A 20,615-nucleotide genomic window follows, 5' to 3' on the forward strand; every position below is an offset into this window, starting at 1 on the left:
TGTCCACTACAATTACAGAAGAGTTCTTTCTGCTGCTCTGAGATGAGAATGCTTTGATGCTGCTCTAAGCTGAGGGAATACTGGTCTTGTCTCCCACGGACCCACTTCTCTATATCCTAGCGCCTCTGCCCCACTCCCTAAAAGTTCAGCCCGACTCTAGAACGCTGCGTGCTCTGGAGTACTGTCCCTCACCTCCTGAGGCCTTTCCCAGCAGCCGAGTACTGGCTTATTCCTTGGCACTGCTGTGGACAGACTCGAGGCCAGCCGTGCCATCTGCTCTCGGCCCAGGCCCAGAAAGGGGCAGTGTCTGTGGGAAGGAGCGTGCCCTACGCGACGGGGGCTGTGGATTCCCCCGGGCCTGGGTCCATGTGCCTCGTCCTTGATGCTCACCTTGTCCCAGTCCACTTTCTCCACATCCACCAGGATCCGCATGAGCTCAGGGATGGCAAGGGCTGGGTGGGTGTCATTCAGCTGGATGGCAACCTGCAGTATACACCAGGGTCTCCTCAGGCCCCTTGCCAGTGCAGGGAGCCTGGGGTCCTCTGCTTAGAACCGGTGGCCCAAGGTTTTGCCACTGCAGCTCTGATGTCCCCAGAAAATTTGCCTTCTGAGAGGAGCAGGGCAACCCTCGCAGAGCCAGGCCTGGCCTTTGCACTGACCTTCTTGCCCAGTCTCCCTGCCGGTGCCCAATCCTGAAGAAGAAACCTAGAAGTCTCTGTCTGTCCGCTCCTCCTACCTTGTCCGGAAATGTCTCGAAGTCGGTTCTCACTGGGTCCCGGCAGCCAAACTTGGAGGATTTAAAGCGGCGCACAATGTCCTGAAGGGTGGCAGCCACCACGAAGTACTCCTGCTTCAGGCGCAGCTCCTTGCCCTCAAAAAACTAGATGCGGGAAGGCTCATGTGGGGCTGCCACAGGATTGCTGGGACCTTAAGCCCTGACCACACAGAAGCAGTGTACCAGGAAAGCAAAGGGCCCAGGCCCAGCATGCGCTGGCACCTCAGACCTTCAGTCCTGGCTGCTCAGAGCTTGTGGGAGTTGGGCGTAAGGGCACAGCATGAGGCCGGGAGTGGCCCAGCCTGCCTGTGCTCTCCAGAGAGGGTGGCGCAGGGTTCTAGTGGCCTGTGTGAGGAACCTGGACAGGAAGGTTCCAACCTTGCACAACGGAAGGCCAATGTTAGGAATAAGGGCCCATGAAAACGCTGCCCCTCATGCAGACAAGCGGCAGACTTGCTCCTAGTGTGGGCTTCAGAAAGCCTCAGGAGGGATGCAGGGGGCACAAGACGCTAGTGAGGGGAGGGAGGCTGACCATTAGAAGCTAGGGCCCTTCCACAGGATATTCTGCTGTGGGGCCAGCTCAGACAGCTGCCCAGATAGCTGCATGTTCACAGGGAACACGGACCTGCCCCGAGAGCTCTTTGGGGCAAAGGGGCAGCGAGCGCGCAGGGCCAGGGCGAGGGCTCTCGGGCGCTGCCTCAAGTCCATGCCTGGCTCTGCTCCTCCTGCCGAGCAGGATTCCAGTGGCACTGCTGTCTGTAGTCCCAGGGCCCAGCAGCCACGTGTGTGTGAGCATGACGCACACAGAGCCCTTGGCAGCACGTCTGAGCCGAGTCCCCAGCACAACAGAAACCAAGGGGAAGCAAAAGAGAAACCAGAAAGCTCTCTGGAGAAGATGAGCAGGTACTCCTGGGCAATATGGCGGCCATCAATCACCTGGGCAAATGGAGGCCCTGATACCACTGGACTAACTCAGTGAGCGGGGCCACCGGGTCCTTCTGGGCCCTGCATCCTGTGTGTGTCACTGCCTGCTTGCTACTCACATTGTCATTGGGGTACAGGACTCTGGAGATGTTCTCGGCCAGGTTCCTTTCCAGCACGGCCTCCACATAGCCTCCCACGTTGACTGAGAGCAGAGAAGGTAAGTCAGGCCCCCATCCTCGGAGATGCTAGGCCCATGCCTGGGGTGGGGGGGACCCTCTGCTCATCCTTATAAACCATAAATCCATGTCACCCTTCTTGCCATGGCCACTGCACTCTGGGGAGCCTTCGGTCACCCCCTTCTTGCCCTGTGGGTGTCCGTAACAATGAGGGCAAAGTTTGGAGTAGGAGGGCTCAGGAAGGGGCAGAGACCTAGCAGAGCCAGGGAAGATGTAGGACTCACAATCCTGGAGCTTAAAGTCGTTGGGCGCCTTGGCGGACCACAGCCTCATGGTGTTGACAGTGTTGTTCTTGTAGCCCGGAACTGGAGTGTCATAGGGCATGGCCAGCACCACCTCACCAGGAAGGAGATGGCACAGGCATGTCAGCGAGAGCCAGCACCATCTCTCAGCCCCGCACTCTCGGAGTAGGCCTTCTTCTCTCCTGCTCTCCTCCCGCCCCATGCATACTCCACTCCTGGCTGAGAGACCCTCGACCCCCTCCTGAAGACCCTCGCTGCCCATGCAGGTGAGACCACAGAAGAGGGGTCTGCTGGGCCTCCGTGTCACCTTCCATGTGGCATTTACACTGCTCAGTCGTGGAGCCTCCCGGCATGCCTTCTCCAGCTGCTGGTGCCCGCCCTTACTCAACTCTCTGAGGAGCAAGACACACCCCTGTTCTCCCAGCAGACCCTCCTGATCTCACCTATAGCTCCCAATGCCTGCTGTCTGGCTCCTCCTGACCTGAAATTCTGGACCAAACCAGACACTCCTCCACTTCCTAACCCTAACTCTCCTCCTGATGCTCCTGCCCTCTGCCCAGAACCGGCCCTGCTGCCACCTGGTGGCCACTCTGGAGGAGATGGAGAGGATGGACTTGGGGTACTCGCAGCCTTGGATTTCATAATGTGGCTTCTCATAGTTGGGCAGGTTCACAATGGTTCACACCCATAGTGTTTCACTCACAAAGAGCTTCAGGCCAGAGAAACAGGTTGGTCCCCAAGCAGTGACTGGGATGTGCTCCCCCCCGAAAAACCCAACTAAAATGCAGTTCCAGTAGCCCCCAAAGATTGTCATTTTCTTCTGACCCTGTCACCTTGCTCCTGACCCCCACAATTCCCTGTTCTCTCTCCCTCTCCAATAAGGCTTCAGCAAGAACTGCTAGAATACATTTGTCCAGGCCCTCTTACTTCCCCTGACATACTATCTACACACACATACACACACACACACACACACACACACACACACACAGAGAGAGAGCACACTTCTCTGCACTTGCAAATCTAATGCAACTTAAGAAGCATTAAAAAATTTTTTTCTGGAGATCCAGATGATAGCACAGCAGGGAAAGCATTTGCCTTGCATATGGCCATCTTTTTAAAAAAAGTTTGAGGACCCCTGGTTTAAAGGACAGATGCAGAATGAGCTGTCATATGCAGGACATAAATCTTAAAAGGAAAATAACAAATGCCCATAAGGCAACAGAAACTGAGAAGAGGTTTCAGCAGCAAGCTGACTGCAGAGGGCCTGGGAGGGTAGGAGACACCAGGACAATGGTGGCGGGAAGTGGACATGAGTGGAGGGTGTGATGCTATTCATGCTATGTATGAAAACACACCACTAACATTGTGGTGGCATTTTAGGCCTCATGGTATGGCTCTAGCCAGCCCCAAGTTTTCAGGCTTTCAGGGCCTACTGAAAGTTGAATTTGGAAGAAACTCGAGGCAAACAGCTTTGGCCTGCCACCATCTGCCCCATCTCAGGGCTTACTCACTCCCTCTGTGCTCTTCTTCCCTGTATCAGACTCGGGACAACAACTCCCTCACATAAAGCTGCTCCCGACAGCCACCGCCCCCCACACCACCAGGACATGTGCTGTCTGTGGCCCGCCTCTCTCATACCAGACCTGGCTGCTCTGTGACAGGACCCACGGACCCGTGACGGGCAGGGTCTGGGCCCCCTAAGCTGGGGCAGCATCTCCGTCACCCTGAGCCTGGGCCTGCTGCCCCGTGTCAGACCAGTGTGACTCAACATCCATCATGGTACAGGGCTATGAGAGGGGCTGTGGGAGGAAGCAGAAGCCAAGACCTCCAGGGAGGCCAGGAATGTGCCCCCCACAGACACACAAGTAGCTGGGGTGTGCCACCGAGCCACCAAGTAGCCGCTCACTCATTCGCTCAGGCATCCTGTTTCCTGAGGGCCCGGAGGCCAGTTACCTGAGTGTCCAGCCACTGCACGCCAGTGGCCGTGTGCTGCACTCGTCCATAGAAGTGCACTGGAATTGTATACTCGGGCCGGGACTTCTCCCAGGGGTTCCCATATCGCAGCCAGTCATCTGCCTCTTCCACCTGCAAGAGAGAACCGGGACAGCCAGGTGACGCTGGTGCAGGGGTTCCCCCTCCTGGCCAGTGCCTGCTAGGCTACTGACTGGATGCAGCCCAGCAGACACCAAAAACAACCCAGCCCTTAAGAAAAGATTTCCAGCAGCGGATCCAGGACCAAAGGTGGTTGGTTCGAATCCCGGTGTCCCATATGGTCCCCTGTGCCTGCCAGGAGGTATTTCTGAGCAGACAGCCAGGAGTAACCCCTGAGCACCACCGGGTGTGGCCCAAAAACCAAAAAAAAAAAAAAAAAAAAAAAAGATTTCCAGAGGCTGGAGAGATAGCATGAAGGTAAGGCATTTGCCTTATGTCCATAAGGACAGTGGTTCAAATCCCGGCATCCCATATGGTCCCCCAGTGCTTGCCAGGGGCAATTTGTGAGTGTAGAGCGAGGAGTGACCCCTGAGTGCTGCTGGGTGTGGCCCCCTCCCCCAAAAAATAAGATTTTTAGTCACAGGCATACGATTCGCACTTTTTGCTCTTCAAGAAGCAAATTCGGGTACGATTTAGAAAAACACCACCCCCTCCATCCCAAAGATATCAAGAGGCACCTGAATGATGGGGCATAGGGGGAAAGAGCTGGTTGAAAATCCCCAGATCATGGCTGATCTGGGTTCGATCCCCAGCATCTGAGATGTGGTGCCCCAGGTGTCAGGTGCCCCAGGAGTGATTCCTGAGTAAGCCCTGAGCACAGATATGTATGAACCAAAACCAAAATAACAAAATATAATTGTAAAGTTAATTAACACAATTTGTGATTATATTTGTTTTGGGGGCTGGAGAACACACCTGGTAGTGCTAAAGACTTATTCCTGGCCTTGTGTTCTGGAATCACTCCTGAAGGGCTCAGAGAACCATCTGGGTGCCAGTGATCAAGCTGGAATCCTCAACATACAAGGTACCTTAACCCCTGAACCGTCTCTCTGGCCCTGGTCACTGTAACTCTAATGATTCCAGTCAGTCATTCCCTGAAGGAAAACTGAGATGACTGTGTCCACGTCCCATGAAACTTTGGGCAATACTCCTTGTAGCGGTGGATCTCCTCCTATGCATGCCCATCCTGTGTCCTGCGGGGTCCAATCAGCTCTGGGCCGTCCCCACTAACTATCCCTACTGCAACCATCTACAGTGGGCTCTCCTGGGAAACAGCTTGGCAGGCTCCATCCTGGAGCAGCTCACAGCCCACCTGCCTGCCTACCCATCTCTGCTCTGCCTGAGACTGGCAGAGTTGTTCTCTGGAACAGGAGTTCAGAGTACAACAGTCCCAGCCTGAAATGGCCCTGTATGTTTTCTGGTATGTGAACAAGAACTGGAAATGTTGGGCGGGGGCTAGTCCGGGAATCAGGTCTCACCCACCTGCCAGCCATTCACGATCTTCTGGTTGAAAATCCCAAACTCATAGCGAATTCCATAACCGTAGGCTGCCAGGCCCAACGTGGCCATTGAGTCAAGGAAGCAGGCTGAAAGTCCAAAAACAAAGGAAGAGATCAAAGGCAAAGCACTCCGAACCCAGGCCCACACAGCCATGTTTGTGACGTACCAGGCCACCAGCCCTGGGGGGCTAAAGACACAGAGGTGAGCATTAGGTTCCAAAAGTGGGGAAGTTGAACCCCTGCTTTTACCCTCTCCAAGACATATCAGCAAGGTGGCCATCTCCAGTGTGGGCAAAGGGGGAACAACCAGGAGGAAGTTGGGGGACTACACACATCTCTAAATGCACAGTCCTAGCCAACAATGTGGGTACCTGGCACACCAGAGACCAAGCTGACTTCAGCACTCTAGCACCCTAGCCCCCACTGCCAGTCTTCTCTCAGTCTTCCCAAGGCCCCTCCACCCTACAGAATGCTTCAACTCAAGATCCCAGCCCTGTGGCTGGACCCCACCACCCCATGTGACTCCCCCAGTGCGAATGAGGAGGACAGGACACATTCCATTGTCCTTGACCCTCACCCAAAAATGCTGGCAAAAGGGCTGGAGAGAGAGGATAGGAGAAGGGCTCTTGCCTTACATGTGCAGTCAACTTGGGTTCTATCCCCAGCATCCCCTATGGTCCCCCAAGCCTAACTGAGTGCACACCTGGCCTCTTTCCCTCAATATAATCTGGTAATTATCCACATCACAACGTATCAGTCTTTCTTTTTTTGGGGGGGCGGGAGGGGGACGGTGGGTTTGGGCCACATCCAGCTCAGGGATTACTCCTAGCTCTTAACTTAGAAATCACTCCTGTCAGGCTTGGAAGACCATTATGCAAGGCTCACTCTGGCCTTTTATCAGTCTTTCTTTTTCTTATTTTCTTGTATGGGTGAGTGTGTGTTCCTATTAGTCTCTTTATCCCAATCTGAGCTTTAGACTGCAAAAAAGGATTGTATGCTGAAAAACCTTTACTAGTGGTTCTTGACATGGGCAAGTTTGCTCTGCAAGGAAAAACCCCTTGCAGGGAAAGAAAATACAGGTCTTGTGTTTTCTTTTCTTCCTTCCTTCCTTCCTTCCTTCCTTCCTTCCTTCCTTCCTTCCTTCCTTCCTTCCTTCCTTCCTTCCTTCCTTCCTTCCTTCCTTCCTTCCTTCCTTCCTTCCTTCCTTCCTTCCTTCCTTCCTTTCTTTCTTTCTTTCTTTCTTTCTCTCTTTCTCTCTCTTTCTTTCCTCCCTCCCTCCCTCCCTCCCTCCTTCCTTCCTTCTTTCTCTCTCTCTCTTTCTTTCTCTCTCTCTTTCTTCCTTCCTTTCTTTCCTTTCTTTCCTCCTCTTCCTCCTCCTCCTCCTCCTTCTTCTTCTTTTTGGTTTTTGGGCCACACCTGGTGGTACTCAGGGGTTACTCCTGGCTCTATACCCAGAAATTTCTCCTGGCAGGCTCAGGGGACCATATGGGATGCCGAAGATCCCAGATCAGCCATGTGCAAGGCAAACTCCCTACCTGCCGTGCGATCGCTCTGGCCCAGGGCTTGTATTTCTTATTTTTTTTTCCTACCAATGACATTTTGACCTAATTCTCAGTCCCTCTGACCGACTAGGTTCAAAGAACAGCAATCTCAGCTTAGGCAAAGCCCATGCCGGGAGGGCTTCAGCCTAGAAGGATCCCAGGTTACCTGCCAGTCTCCCTAGGCCTCCGTTCCCCAGGCCAGCATCCTCTTCGATTTCCTCCAGTTCTTCCAAGTCCAATCCCAGCTGTGAAAAATACCACAGGTGACATTTCAGAATTATTCACTAGCTGCCCTCAAGCAACAGGTGGAGAGAGATTTTCATACAATGAGCCTATATCAAAAGGTAGAGTCCACTTCTCTTCAATATGAAAATCTGCAAGTCAAAATCTGGTAACAAATCACTATCTGAAAGTGAAGGTTCTAAGTTCTTTTTAAAAGCTGACAAAGTACTGAAGAGATACTGGTTTAGAAATGAGAGAAAAACTACTCAACAGGCTGAACACAGGCCTTGCACTGGGAAGGACCAAGTTTGATCCCTAACACCAAATTGTCCTTAGGCACTGCTGGCTGTAAGCAGCCCTTCAGCACCTACAAAACCAAACAAACAAGATGAAAGAACAAGTAAAAGTTTAGCAACCTGCTGCATCTCTTGAGATGGTCTCAGAGACCCTGGAAGTCTCCAGACCACACTGTGAGAATCAGCAAAATTACAAACGATGGAAGAAATTTTCTAAGAAGTAAAAACATCACTTATCGGGCCCTGAGAGATAGCACAGTGGCGTTTGCCTTGCAAGCAGCCAATCCAGGACCTAAGGTGGTTGGTTCGAATCCCGGTGTCCCATATGGTCCCCCGTGCCTGGCAGGAGCTATTTCTGAGCAGACAGCCAGGAGTAACCCCTGAGCAATGCCAGGTGTGGCCCAAAAACCAACCAACCAACCAACCAAACAAACAAACAAACAAACAAACAAAACAAAACAAAAAAAACATCACTTATCATAAAAAAAATTGGTAAACACATAAGAGGATCTGAATCAGAGTGAAATTTCAAATTACTGCCTGAACTTCAAAAGCAATTTTAGAGTGTTTGTCCCGAAACAGTCGGGGAATGTGTGCAGTTGTGGTGGTGGTCGGGGAACGGTGCTAAAATTTACACATTACATCATGACCAGTTCTAGGTGAAGAAACACATTTAACTACAAATCCTCCAAACTCACCTGAACACAGAAACATGAAACATCTATTGTCCATGAAACACCTATTAAACTCAGATACCAGGAGTCTAAAGACAAGTTAAGATAATAAATGAAAGATTATCCCTTGGACCTGGAGAGATAGCACAGCGGTGTTTGCCTTGCAAGCAGCCAATCCAGGACCTAAGGTGGTTGGTTTGAATTCCGGTGTCCCATATGGCCCCCTGTGCCTGCCAAGGGGCTATTTCTGAGCAGACAGCCAGGAGTAACCTCTGACCACCGCCAGGTGTTGCCCAAAAACCAAAAAAAAAAAAGAAAAAAAAGAAAAAAGATTATCCCTTAATATCTTCCCTTGGAGAACCACACTTTGGCCTATGAGGGAAATTCCACCTGGGCTTTGAGAGCACAGAAAGCTGGTCACAAAGTAGAAAACCCTGTGAAAGGGAGCTTGAAACTGAAGACAGCAGTAGTACAAAGATATAATTAATTCACCCACCCTTGAAAAAAGACCATTTGATGGCTGATTAGCATACTGACAAAGTTGTGTGGCCCACAACAGACCACACTCTTGATTCCAACAATAAACCCCCAGACCCATTAGTAGTGACTTCCTGTTTTCCTCTTCTCTCAACTCTTGGCAACCACTTTCTACTCTCTGCCTTTTAAGAATTTGTGCGTTCTGGACATTCCCTATCAATGGAAATATTGACTACATGGGTTTTTTAATCCATCTTCATTCGATCAGAGTAATGCCTCAACTTGCTTGAAAAGCATTATTGTGTACATTTTAGTACTTCATCCCCAGAGTATTCATTCCATTTCCAAACAGAGAGTATTCTCTGCTTGCTGTATGGCATTGCTGTCATCTAACGGACAACTGGGCTGTTCCCATTGTGGAGCTATGATGAATAATAAAGCATTAAACATGAATTAATTTGTGTAAATGGACATCTTCATGTTTCAAGATATAAATCTTAGAATGCTTAATTGTGGCCCTTGTGGTAATTCTATGTTTAATTTTTAGATCTTTTTTTTTTGTTTGTTTTTGGGTCACACCCAGCAGCGCTCAGGGGTTCCTTCTGCTCGACACTCTGAAATCACTCCTGGAAGGCTCACGAGACTATATGGGATGCTGGGATTCGAACCACTGTCCTTCTGCATGCAAGGCAAACACCCTACTTCCATGCTATCTCTCTGGCTCCCTAGAATTATTTTATATTATATTCTAAAGTGGTTCATTCACTTTCCCATCACTGTATATTAAGGCTCCAATTTTTCTACATCCTTGCTAACACTTGTTCTATAATACGATATATAGTATGTGTGACCTATTATATTAGATCTATCATGTGTATGAACTATTAAATGATAGAAAATCTATTCTATGATAGACACTGAGTGTGGGAGAATTAGAATTTAATTGGGGGCCCCTGATTTGTATTTCCTGATGACTAACAATGCTGAGTATCTTCTCACAAGCTTATTAGGCATGTGTTCCTTCTTTTGAGAAATGCTCTTCCAAGTTCCTTCTCCATTTTACTTGCCTATTTGGCTACCAGCCATTGTTTGGTGACTACTCATAGCTCTGCACTGGGGGCTGCTTCTGGTTGTGTCAAGGGGTCCAAAGAATTAAAAATAAATAAGAAATGGGCCAGTTAAATACCAACCACTTCTCTCATGTATTAAGTCTCTGTATATTAAGTCTCCTGGATTAATTTGAGCCTGACATTTTACTGCATAAATTAGCTTTCAACCCAATTCTCTTTTTGTTTTCTTTGGTGAGGCAGGAAGGGGGCCATTCTCAGAGGAATGGTCTGACTGTGCTCAGGAGTGACTTTTGGTGGTCCTTGCAGAACGATATGTGGTGCTGGGAACTGGATCCAAGATTAATGGGATACAGGCAAAGATCTTGAACCCATGTCCTAGTTCTCTAGCTTCCCTTCTCCCTCTCCTCTTTACTCCTCTTCTTCCTGTCACCTTTCTTTATTTTGGGCACTGGAATTTACAATACTATAACTTATAGTTTCCTGTATAAACATTTCATATTCTCCACCAGGTGTCCACCTACTCCTCTTCACTATCCCAGTGCCACCCCTTCCCTATCTTCTACCCTCCCCAAACTCCACAGTGGTAAGTTTCCTACTGAAGAACAGTTCTCATTTTCCATTGCCTTTGGGCATTTATTTTCTTTATATGTCTCTTTATATCCCACATATGAGGGAGATCGTCCTGTAACTATTTCTCTCCTTCTATCTAACTTTATTCAGAATGATACTCTCCATATTTGCCCAGCTAGTAACAGATTGCATGATTTCATCTTGGGAGGGGTGTAGTGGATGTTCTCAGGGATTACTCATGGCTCTGCACTCAGGGATCAGTTCTAAAAGGGGGGCTCAGGATAACATACAGTGCGGGGGATTGAACTTGGGTCTGCCACATTCGAAGCAAGCCCCCGACTATTGTAATCTCTTTATGGTCTCTGAATTTCATCTTATTTTTGAGACAAATAGAATTTCATCGTGTATAGTTTCTTTTGTTTCTTTTTTGGGGGAAAATCACACCCAGAAGTACTTGGGGTAACTCTTGGCTCTATACTCAGGGATCACTCATGGTGGTGCTCAGGGCACCAAATGGGGTGCTAGGAATTGAACCCTAATTGGCTGTATGCAAGGCAAATGCCTTAACTGCTGTACTATCTCTCCAGCCCTCTATAGTTTCTTTATGCAGTCACCTGTTCTTGGACTCTTGGGTTGTTTCCAGGCTTTGGCTACTGTGAATCAATTCTGCTTTTCTTGAGACAAAGAACTTGTTGGGACGTGAATTCTGAATAAGGAGGGACGCCATTTTGTAAAAGCCACATGGCAGGCTTCTTTAGGTTCTGAGCAGGGAGAAACACCTTTTTATAAGGACCACATGGTGTGAGCCTATTTCCATAGACCCCGCCTCAGTCTACCTGGCTGTACCAGGTAGCCTATCAGGGAAGAACAAGGGAGTAGTAGGAAGATACCCCTAGACAAGAGCCAATTATTTTGAAGGATCATCAGAAAATTGAAACCTCCCTATATCCCTTCCCTATATAATCCTCATCATGACCTTGGGCAGGACTCATCTCCTTCAGGGAATGGCCCCTGGCTGGGGAGTCTTGTTGGCAGAGAGATTAAAGTGTTTAAAAACTTTATTCCAGTTGTGTGGTCTCGTCCTTCTACTGTGGAACCCTACAGAACCCACCTCCCCTTCCCCCACCACAGCGGAAAGACCCCACTGCAGCACATCTGCCCTTTCCCCCAGCCCCATACCTGGTACATTGCTTCGTCGCATGCATTCTGAAGGCCCAGGTTCACCATCGTGTTTTGCAGGGTACGGCCCATGTAGAATTCCAGGGAAAGGTAATAGATGCGCTGAGGAGGCAAAAGAGCACATGAGGATTTTGACCTAGTGACCTGTGGATTCCTAATCTTACCCAGACCCTAAGGTGTGTCCGTGTTACCTCTGTCCCGGTCCCATACAGCCCCTAATGAGCTCATTCCCAAAGACTCTTAGCAAGTCTTTGAAGGCTGGGCCTCCTGCAGAGCTTGCTTTCTTTCTCTCCTCTTTCTTGCAGGGGGAGGAAGTGGTACCTAGGGCCCATTTCCTGGCTCTGTGCTCCGGACGGACCCTTAGCAGTGCTGGGGGGAGGGGCAGCGAGCTTTAGGTGGTGCTGGGGATCAAACCAGGGACAGAAGGACCTGTAACATCCCCTGAGCCCTGGAGACTTTCTATAGCAGAGCCCCAGTGCTATGAATGCCTGAGTTCCCCGCATGCTGGGAACTAGCCCCCAAATCCAAACCCAAGGTGGCCTGAGTGCAGAGCACAACAATAAAGGACAGCCTCATGGACGTAGCTCTGCCTCTTCTGGTCATCTGCCTTTGGACAAGCAGACGGCCACGCCTCTAACTTAGTTTCAGTGTGTAACAGTTCACAGTTATACACAATTCAGACGCTCACGGCTGATACTTGTAAACTTCAACACAAATCCTAACAAGTTCTTGCATACCAGGCAGAAATTGGCAGAAGTTGGTCTTCACCTACCTATTGGCTGTCTTTGATTAGATCTACAAGCGTGCTCGGTAAATGATAAAAACAAGCACCCCATTCCAGCAGGCTAACTGGGCTGAGCAGCTGAGCGGAGTGAAGAGCTTCCAAACAGGGCAGTTTACTCCTTACAGTCCCCAGCAGTTCAAGGGTAGGCCAAGGGCAGGGGCATGACGGGCAGGGCAGGATGGCCCAGGCTGGATTCAGTCTACTCCAAAGGGCTACATGCTGCCCCTTGCTGGTCATTACAAGAAAAGCCTGGCACAAAGAAACAGAGAAGGGAGACATCTTCCGGGTTTTTGTTGTTATTGATTTTTTTCCTTCTTATTTGTAGTATTTGGGCCACTGGCATGAGAGAGACGAGAAAGAGACAGTGAAGGAGAGGGAGAGAGTGGAGAGAGAGAGAGAGAAAGAGAGACAGAGAGACAAAGAGACAGAGGGAGTGAGAGGGAGAGGGGGGAGAGGGAGAAGGGGAAGAAGAAAGGAGTAAGAGGGAGAGAGAGGGAGGAGAGAGAGGAAAGAAGAGAGAGGAGGAGGGAGAGAGACAAGAGTGACAGGGGGAGGGAGAGAGAGGGAGGAGAGAGGGAAGGAGAGAGAGGAGGAGGAGAGGGATAGGGAGGGAGAGGGAGAGAGAGAAAGGAATGACAGGGAGAGGAAGAGAGGAAGAAGGGGAGAGAGAGAGAGGGACGGAGGGAGAAAGAGAGAGGAAGAGAAGGATAGGGAGGGGGAGAGAGAGGGAGAGAAAGAGGGAGAGGAAGAGAGGGAAAGGAGAGAGAGAGGAAAGAGGAAGGAGGAAGGAGAAAGGGAGGTAGGGAGAGGGAGTTTTTCCAGACCTGTGTCTCTCCAGTGTTGTTGTTTAAACCTGAGGACTTTATTCAATGGGCCACACCTGATGATGTTCAGGGCTTACTCCTGGCTTTGCACTTAGGATCATTTCTGGCAGGCTCAAGGGAACACACGTGATGCTAGGGAGCAAACCTGGGCTGGTCAAATACAAGGTAAGTGTCCTATCAGCTATTGTTCTGGCTCTAAGGAAGAAATCTTCTGTAGAGGGGAATTCCAACTGATGCATAAGGAAGAAAGAAAAAAGGAGAAAGAGAGAGGATAAAGGAACACAGCAAGAGACAGAGACACTTAGAGAGACACACGGAGAGAAAGAGAAAGAGAGAGAACACAGTGGTAGAACCACACAACACTTGATGAAGGATGGGTGCAGCTATTTGGACTGGAGAAATATCTGTGGCCCATAGTTTAGCAGCAACACTGATCCAGAATCATGGTGGTCTCTGCAAATGCCCAGGGACAGAGCGACTATACAAAGGATTGAGGTGATTGTCTTCTATACGGCCAAACATGATGTCAATGTCCGCCACCACATGGTCCCACTGAGCACTGCCAGGGATAGTTCCTAGCACTGCCTGTTGTGGCCCCCAAACTAAAGCAAAACACAACACACACACACACACACACACATACACACACACACACACACTCATGATGAGAACATCCAACTGGTGCAGTTCAGTGGAAAAGCATTTGCCTTGCATGAGGCCAATCCAGGTTTGATCTCCAGCACCCCATATACCTCATATGTCCCCCCATGCTTGCCAGGAGTAAGTCCTGAGCAAAGCCAGGTGTGACCTACACACACACAACTAAAAGGAAGACTGTACAATTGTTTATGTTTGCCACCTAAGTTCACATTCACACATGCTCAAATACTCACACAGGCATCCACATTAGTTACATATACACAGCTGGTTCTGGAAGAACTCCCTTTGGATTAAAATATGGAACTCAGGATTGACATGCTGAAAAGGAGAAAATGAACAGGAAGCCTACTGGGTAAAGAATAGCCAGCATTCACTAAGGAGCAGATGAGATTGACAAAGAAGAGAGCAACCAAAAAACCAAGTTTGGCTGGTAAGGTAATAAACTGATTCAACCCAGTACAAGAAAGAAAAATAGAGGCTGGGGAGATGGTAGAGACACTTGCTTGTCATATGCAGGTAATCTCGGTTTGATTCCCAGCTTTGTAGAGTGTCACCCCAGCCCTCGTAGGAGAGATTCCTGAACGCAGAACTAGGAACTAAACCCTGAACACAGCTAGATGTAGTCCCAAAACAAAAAGTAAGTAAAAAAGAGAGAGAGAAAAAAAATTGCCAGAAATGGAGGGCACCAGTGATCTTAAAACAGGACAAAAAGGGCCCGGAGAGATAGCACAGCGGTGTTTGCCTTGCAAGCAGCCGATCCAGGACCTAAGGTGGTTGGTTCGAATCCCGGTGTCCCATATGGTCCCCCGTGCCTGCCAGGAGCTATTTCTGAGCAGACAGCCAGGAGAAACCCCTGAGCACCGCCGGGTGTGGCCCAAAAACCAAAAACCAAAAAAAAAAAAACAAAAAAAAAAAACAGGACAAAAAGACAAAAACAAGGTACAAAAATGATCAAAATGTTGGGCCCGGAGAGATAGCACAGCGGTGTTTGCCTTGCAAGCAGCCGATCCAGGACCAAAGGTGGTTGGTTCAAATCCTGGTGTCCCATATGGTCCCCTGTGCCTGCCAGGAGCTATTTCTGAGCAGACAGCCAGGAGTAACCCCTGAGCACCGCCGGGTGTGGCCCAAAAACCAAAAAATAAAAAATAAAAAATAGAGCCCGGAGAGATAGCACAGCGGTGTTTGCCTTGCAAGCAGCCGATTCAGGACCAAAGGTGGTTGGTTCGAATCCTGGTGTCCCATATGGTCCCCTGTGCCTGCCAGGAGCTATTTCTGAGCAGACAACCAGGAGTAACCCCTGAGCACCGCCAGGTGTGGCCCAAAAACCAAAAAAAAAAAAAAAAAAAATAGGGCCCGGAGAGATAGCACAGCATCGTTTGCCTCGCAAGCAGCTGATCCAGGACCAAAGGTGGTTGGTTCGAATCCCAGTGTCCCATATGGTCCCCCGTGCCTGCCAGGGGTGATTTCTGAGCGTAGAGCCAGGAGTAACCCCTGAGCACTGCCTAGTGTGACCCAAAAAACCAAAACAAAACAAAAAGGCAAGTTTAAAAAGGTATGAGAAAATATCACGTCTTTGCTTCAATTTTTTTTGCTTAAAAGTAGGTGATAATGTGTATATATATATATATATATATATATATGTATATATATATATATTGGATTTAAATATATTATCTTTAGGTAGGTCTGTTTGTCACTCTCCCTGTTTGTTTGGATACGGAGTTAAGAAGAAGTTTAGGGGCCAGAGAGATACCATGGAGGTAGGGTGTTTGCCTTGCAGCAGAAGAACGGTGGTTGGAAACCCGGCATCCCATATGGCATCCCGGAGCCTGGCAGGGGCGATTTCTGAGCACTGCCAAAAACAAAAACAAAAAACAAAACAAACAAAAAATAAGTAAAGCAAAAAGAAGTTTGGCAATAAACACATAAATAAAGGGCCCGGAGAGATAGCACAGCGGCGTTTGCCTTGCAAGCAGCCGATCCAGGACCAAAGATGGTTGGTTCGAATCCCGGTGTCCCATATGGTCCCCCGTGCCTGCCAGGAGCTATTTCTGAGCAGACAGCCAGGAGGAACCCCTGAGCACTGCCGGGTGAGGCCCAAAAACCAAAAAAAAAAGTTAAAAATATTTCCAATGTGGGACAGGAGCAATAATATAGCAGCTGCTGTTGCACGCAGCCAACAGAGGTTCAATCCCCAGCACTCCATCTGGTTTCCGGATCCCTGCCAGGAATGATCCCTGAATAGAGCCAGGAGAAGGCCCTGAGCACTCCTGGATGTGACCCAAAAAGGAAAAATAAACAATATGTACTATTGAAAGAAACTTTCCTGTAGGTGTAAGTCTACAGAAAGAGCTGGCATACATAACAAACAAAAACACAAAAACAAACACTTGCAGAATTCAGGCTTTGATAATCCCACCTCCCTGGCTTTTGGTCACTTGATGATTTCTAAATTGTGATCTAAATGCCAGCATCCTTTGAGCCACACACAGCAGAGTAAAGATGGCCCCACTTCTGCTCTCACAGCCCATTGCTTTCTCCAAACTTCCCAGCCCCAGGATGCTATTTACACAGCACTCCAGGCTGCTGATCACCATAGTGGGTTGCCATAGACAGACTGCGTCCGTCCCGGGGTGCCTTCCAGACAGGCTTCCATAGAGCCCAGTGTGAAGTCCCAGGCCAGGCTCCACTGGTGCTGGCCTGTGTCCAGCACAATCTTTTCCTCTCTACAGGACACAAGGAAACTTGCCTCTCCCCCTAACTGCCCTATTATTCCTCCAAATGGGGGAGGGGGAGCAGTTGGCAAGTTAGGAATATGATCTAATTTCTAAATGTATTTAGAACGGATCTAGTTTCACATTTCTACTCCAGTGTCTGACTTTTAACTGATACTACAGAAAAAGAGATGTAGTGATAGGAGAAGCCACTCTGAAGGGAAATTTGGGGTTCTACACACACGGGATCATGACAAGGCTGCAGAGTTTGCTGATGCTTGAAACGCACTGGGTAGTCAGCCTCCCTCTGTAACGCTGCAGAGGAGAACAAAAACGCACAGTTTCTGGGGCTTCCTGGAATAGCCCGCCAAAAAAATCCCTCCTGGTCCCAGAGAGAGTTCAGGAGGGGAGGTGCTTTTTTTGCATACAGCCAACCTCAGTTTGAGCCTGCACAGGAGCACTGCCTGAGTGCAGAGGCTGGAGTAAGCCCTGAACACAGCTGGATTTAGCCCCAAACATAAATAAAATGAAATAAATTCATTATATACAAAATCTATACCAAAAGCCTAAACAAAACTCTTTAGCACAAATAGGCAAAATAGGGCCACCATAAATATCAAATATGTCACTCTTTCAAAGACATCTTAGTGGCTGGAGCAATAGCACAGCAGGTAGAGCATTAACCTTGCACATGGCTGACCCCGGTTCGATCCCTGGCATCCCATATGGTCCCCTGAGCCTGCCAGGAATAATTTCTGAGTATAGAGCCAGGAGTTACTCCTGAACACAGCCAGCTGTGGCCCCAGAACAAAAACAAAAAACCCACCAAAGACGTCTTAAGTATTAATGAAGTTGGTCTAGAAAATGAGCTTCTTGTCAAACTCTGGAGCTTTTAGTTTGCTTTCTACACAACGAAGGTTAAGTGGAGTTTGCTTTTTACACAGCCAAGATTAAATTGAAGCTTCCAAGAGCTCCAATCTCTTTCCCTTCTCCTTAAGGGCTTTTTTATTTTATTTTGGTTTTGAGATGGTATCTAACTCTGCTCAGGAATCACTCAAGGTGGGGTTGGTGAGGGTCAGATGTGGTACCAGGGTCTGAACCCAGGCTGGCTATATATAAGAAAGGAGCCCTACCCACTGTACTATTGCTACAGCTCCTCAGAGGGTTTTCGTTTGTTCGAATCATTTTGGGGTCAGACCCAACAATGCTCAGGGTTTCCTCCTGGCTCTGCAACCAGGGATCACTCCTAGAGGAGCTTTGGGCATCACAAGGGGTGCCAGAGACCAAAGCCAGGTCAACTGGATGCTACCACTCCGACCCCTTCAAGGTTTGTTTTTTTAACAAGACTTTAAAAACTTGCAAGATGGAGAAAGTCAGAACTACAACACTTAGCCTTGGGCGTTCTTGTCTACAGGAAAGATTCAGATCTGCCCTTTCTATCCGGCACTCGAGGACTGGCCATGTTCCTCTATATGAGAATCTCTCAGTGACCACATGAGGAAGTCCCTGCTGGACAGGACAGAACTAGCCCTGACATGACACGGGGACTCTACATACTGATCAGTGCACACAGCAACCCGCCGGGTTGCTCCAGAGGCCTCCCCACAGTAGCAGGAAGATTACTATGGACCGAGCTATGGCACCTCCCAGGGAGAGGAACGGTCAAAGAGAAGGCCAGCCCTCACACGAGCACAGGAGGCTCCCTCCCGCTCCAACACTGCATGCACCCACACCGCTACATCTGCCAGCATCAGGGGGGACAGTCACTGCTGTGCTGGGATAAGAACACTGAGGAGTCTTGGGCCAGAGAGATAGCACAGCAGTGTTTGCCTTGCAAACAGCCAATCCAGGACCAAAGGTGGTTGGTTCGAATCCCGTTGTCCCATAGGGTCCCCCGTGCCTGCCAGGAGCTATTTCTGAGCAGACAGCCAGGAGGAACCCCTGAGCACTGCTGGGTGTGCCCCCTCCCAAAAAAAAAAAAAGAACACTGAGGATTCTCTAGCATGTGTGTGGTGTCCAGGCTAGAGCCTTACGATCCAAAGCAAGCACTCTACTGCCAAGCTGCAGCCCACCCCCAACCTCTATCACCAGGGCTGTGGAGTCGGACTTGGAGGAAATTTTGGGTACCTGGAATCGGAGTCGGAAATACAAAAACTGAGGAGCTGGAGTCAGAGCATTTATCTACTGACTCCACAGCCCCGTCTGTCACATCATTTCTTTTCTTTTTTCTTTTTTTGATTTTTGGTCCACACCCTGCGGTGCTCAGGAGTTACTCCTGACTGCGCGATAGGTCACTACTGGCAGGCACAGGGCACCAGATGAGATGCCAGGATTTGAACCATTGCCCATCATGGATCAGCTGCATGCAAGGCAAATGCCCCCACTGTGCTATCTCTCCAGCCCCTATCACATTATTTCTTAAACCCCCAAACTAGAAAGCCAATCTCTTCCTGTTTAATCAAATGTCAGGAAACCTTGACTCCCAACAAGGAAGTGACTGACTGTCTCTGAAGATCAAATTATATCCCACTTAAAATACAATTACCTAGAAAGTGGGGCTGTATGCTCCAAGTCTACTCTGATATAATAAAGTTAAAAACAAACAAACAGGAGGGGCAGGAGAGATAGCATGGAGGCAAGGCATTTGCCCTGCACGTAGAAGGACGGTGGTTCAAATCCCGGCATTCCATATGGTTCCCCGAGCCTGCCAGGAGTGACTCAAAAACCAAAAATCAAACAAACAAAAAGCAGGAGCAACTGGGGGTGAGTGCAGGAGGGAAACACTGGTGGCTGGAAATGTGTACTACTGCTGGGCATTGTGTAAATCATGAACATAAATGTTGTAACTGCGTCTCTTATGGGGACTCAAACAATTTAATAATAAGCAAAAACAAAAAGAGAAATTACAGTATTTCAGAGCGCACTTCATTTGCAGGGAGCATATTTGCATTCCCTCCTTCCTCATGACATTTTGCCCTTCCTCCCCCTACTCTGCTCTCTGCCTTTGCTGCTATTCAGCTCTATAAAATGTCCACCAGCTCCAACCAGAGCCAACAGTCCAGAGGCCTCCTTATGGTTGAGATAAGCCCCAGATTAATCAATTTGTCAGAGGTGATGTGGATGGACCATGTCAAATTCTATTTATAGTGTGATACCACATAGCACTTTAAATAGAGCTTTTACCTTTCAGTTTAAGTGGTACTTCGAGGCTCAAAAAGAGTCCATTTGAATTAAAAGCTCATTTACCGGTAACTCCAGAAGATCCTGTAAAAGTCACTGCTAAATCAAACTTTCCTGTGGTCCAATCACCTAGCGTTTTTTTTTTTTTTTTTTTTTTTTTTTGTCTGTTTTGTCTTTGGGCCACACCCAGCACTGTGCAGGGGTTGGGGACTGAATCTGGGTTGGAAGCATTCAAGGCAAACACCCTGCCTGCTGTGCTATTGCTTTGGCCCCAAATTACCTAACTTTTTGTACTCCCTCCTCAGGCCTTCCCTTCCCATATCCTAGGAATCCGCCTCGTATATAGGATGAAAAGTACAGCCTTTTATATTTTTTGCATCATGTCTAAGGATGGCTGGGTTTCTAAATAATTTAAACATTTGCTTGCTCTGTTGAATTAAAACAAAAATGAATCATCTGAAAACAGCTTATAAAATTCTCCTGTTTGTTATTTCTACATGTTAGGGCAACAGGCACTGACTGCTGCATGAAAACTGTATGTTAGTGCAGTATTTCAATAGAACAATAATGTTGAGTCACTGAATAGAGGTTATACAGAATTCCCAGATACACAACAACACACAATCACCTGTTATGGGTAAGGGAGAACCAACCCTGCAACTTGCTTTCAAATAATTTAACTACATAAAATGCTAGACTGGGTGGGGGGGCATCCCCTGCGACGCTAAAGGGTTTTTCCTGGCTCTGTGCTCA

At 48.7% G+C, this 20,615-nt stretch overlaps 1 protein-coding gene across 1 annotated transcript in view; it reads right to left on the reverse strand.

Moving 5' to 3' along the window:
• The window catches only part of PYGB (glycogen phosphorylase B), a 39,830-nt gene that overhangs the window by 11,989 nt on the left and 7,226 nt on the right, over positions 1–20,615 (reverse strand). Inside the window, exons 2-9 of the mRNA XM_049780222.1 lie at positions 11,701–11,802; positions 7,379–7,457; positions 5,655–5,758; positions 4,134–4,265; positions 2,160–2,271; positions 1,819–1,901; positions 737–880; positions 391–483 (exon numbers count right to left, since the gene is read on the reverse strand). Coding sequence (XP_049636179.1) covers positions 391–483; positions 737–880; positions 1,819–1,901; positions 2,160–2,271; positions 4,134–4,265; positions 5,655–5,758; positions 7,379–7,457; positions 11,701–11,802 — 849 coding nt within the window. The remainder of the gene's footprint in view (positions 1–390; positions 484–736; positions 881–1,818; positions 1,902–2,159; positions 2,272–4,133; positions 4,266–5,654; positions 5,759–7,378; positions 7,458–11,700; positions 11,803–20,615) is intronic.

The sequence above is a fragment of the Suncus etruscus genome, chromosome 9 (genome assembly GCF_024139225.1).
Source record: "Suncus etruscus isolate mSunEtr1 chromosome 9, mSunEtr1.pri.cur, whole genome shotgun sequence".
Classification (NCBI taxonomy): domain Eukaryota; kingdom Metazoa; phylum Chordata; class Mammalia; order Eulipotyphla; family Soricidae; genus Suncus; species Suncus etruscus.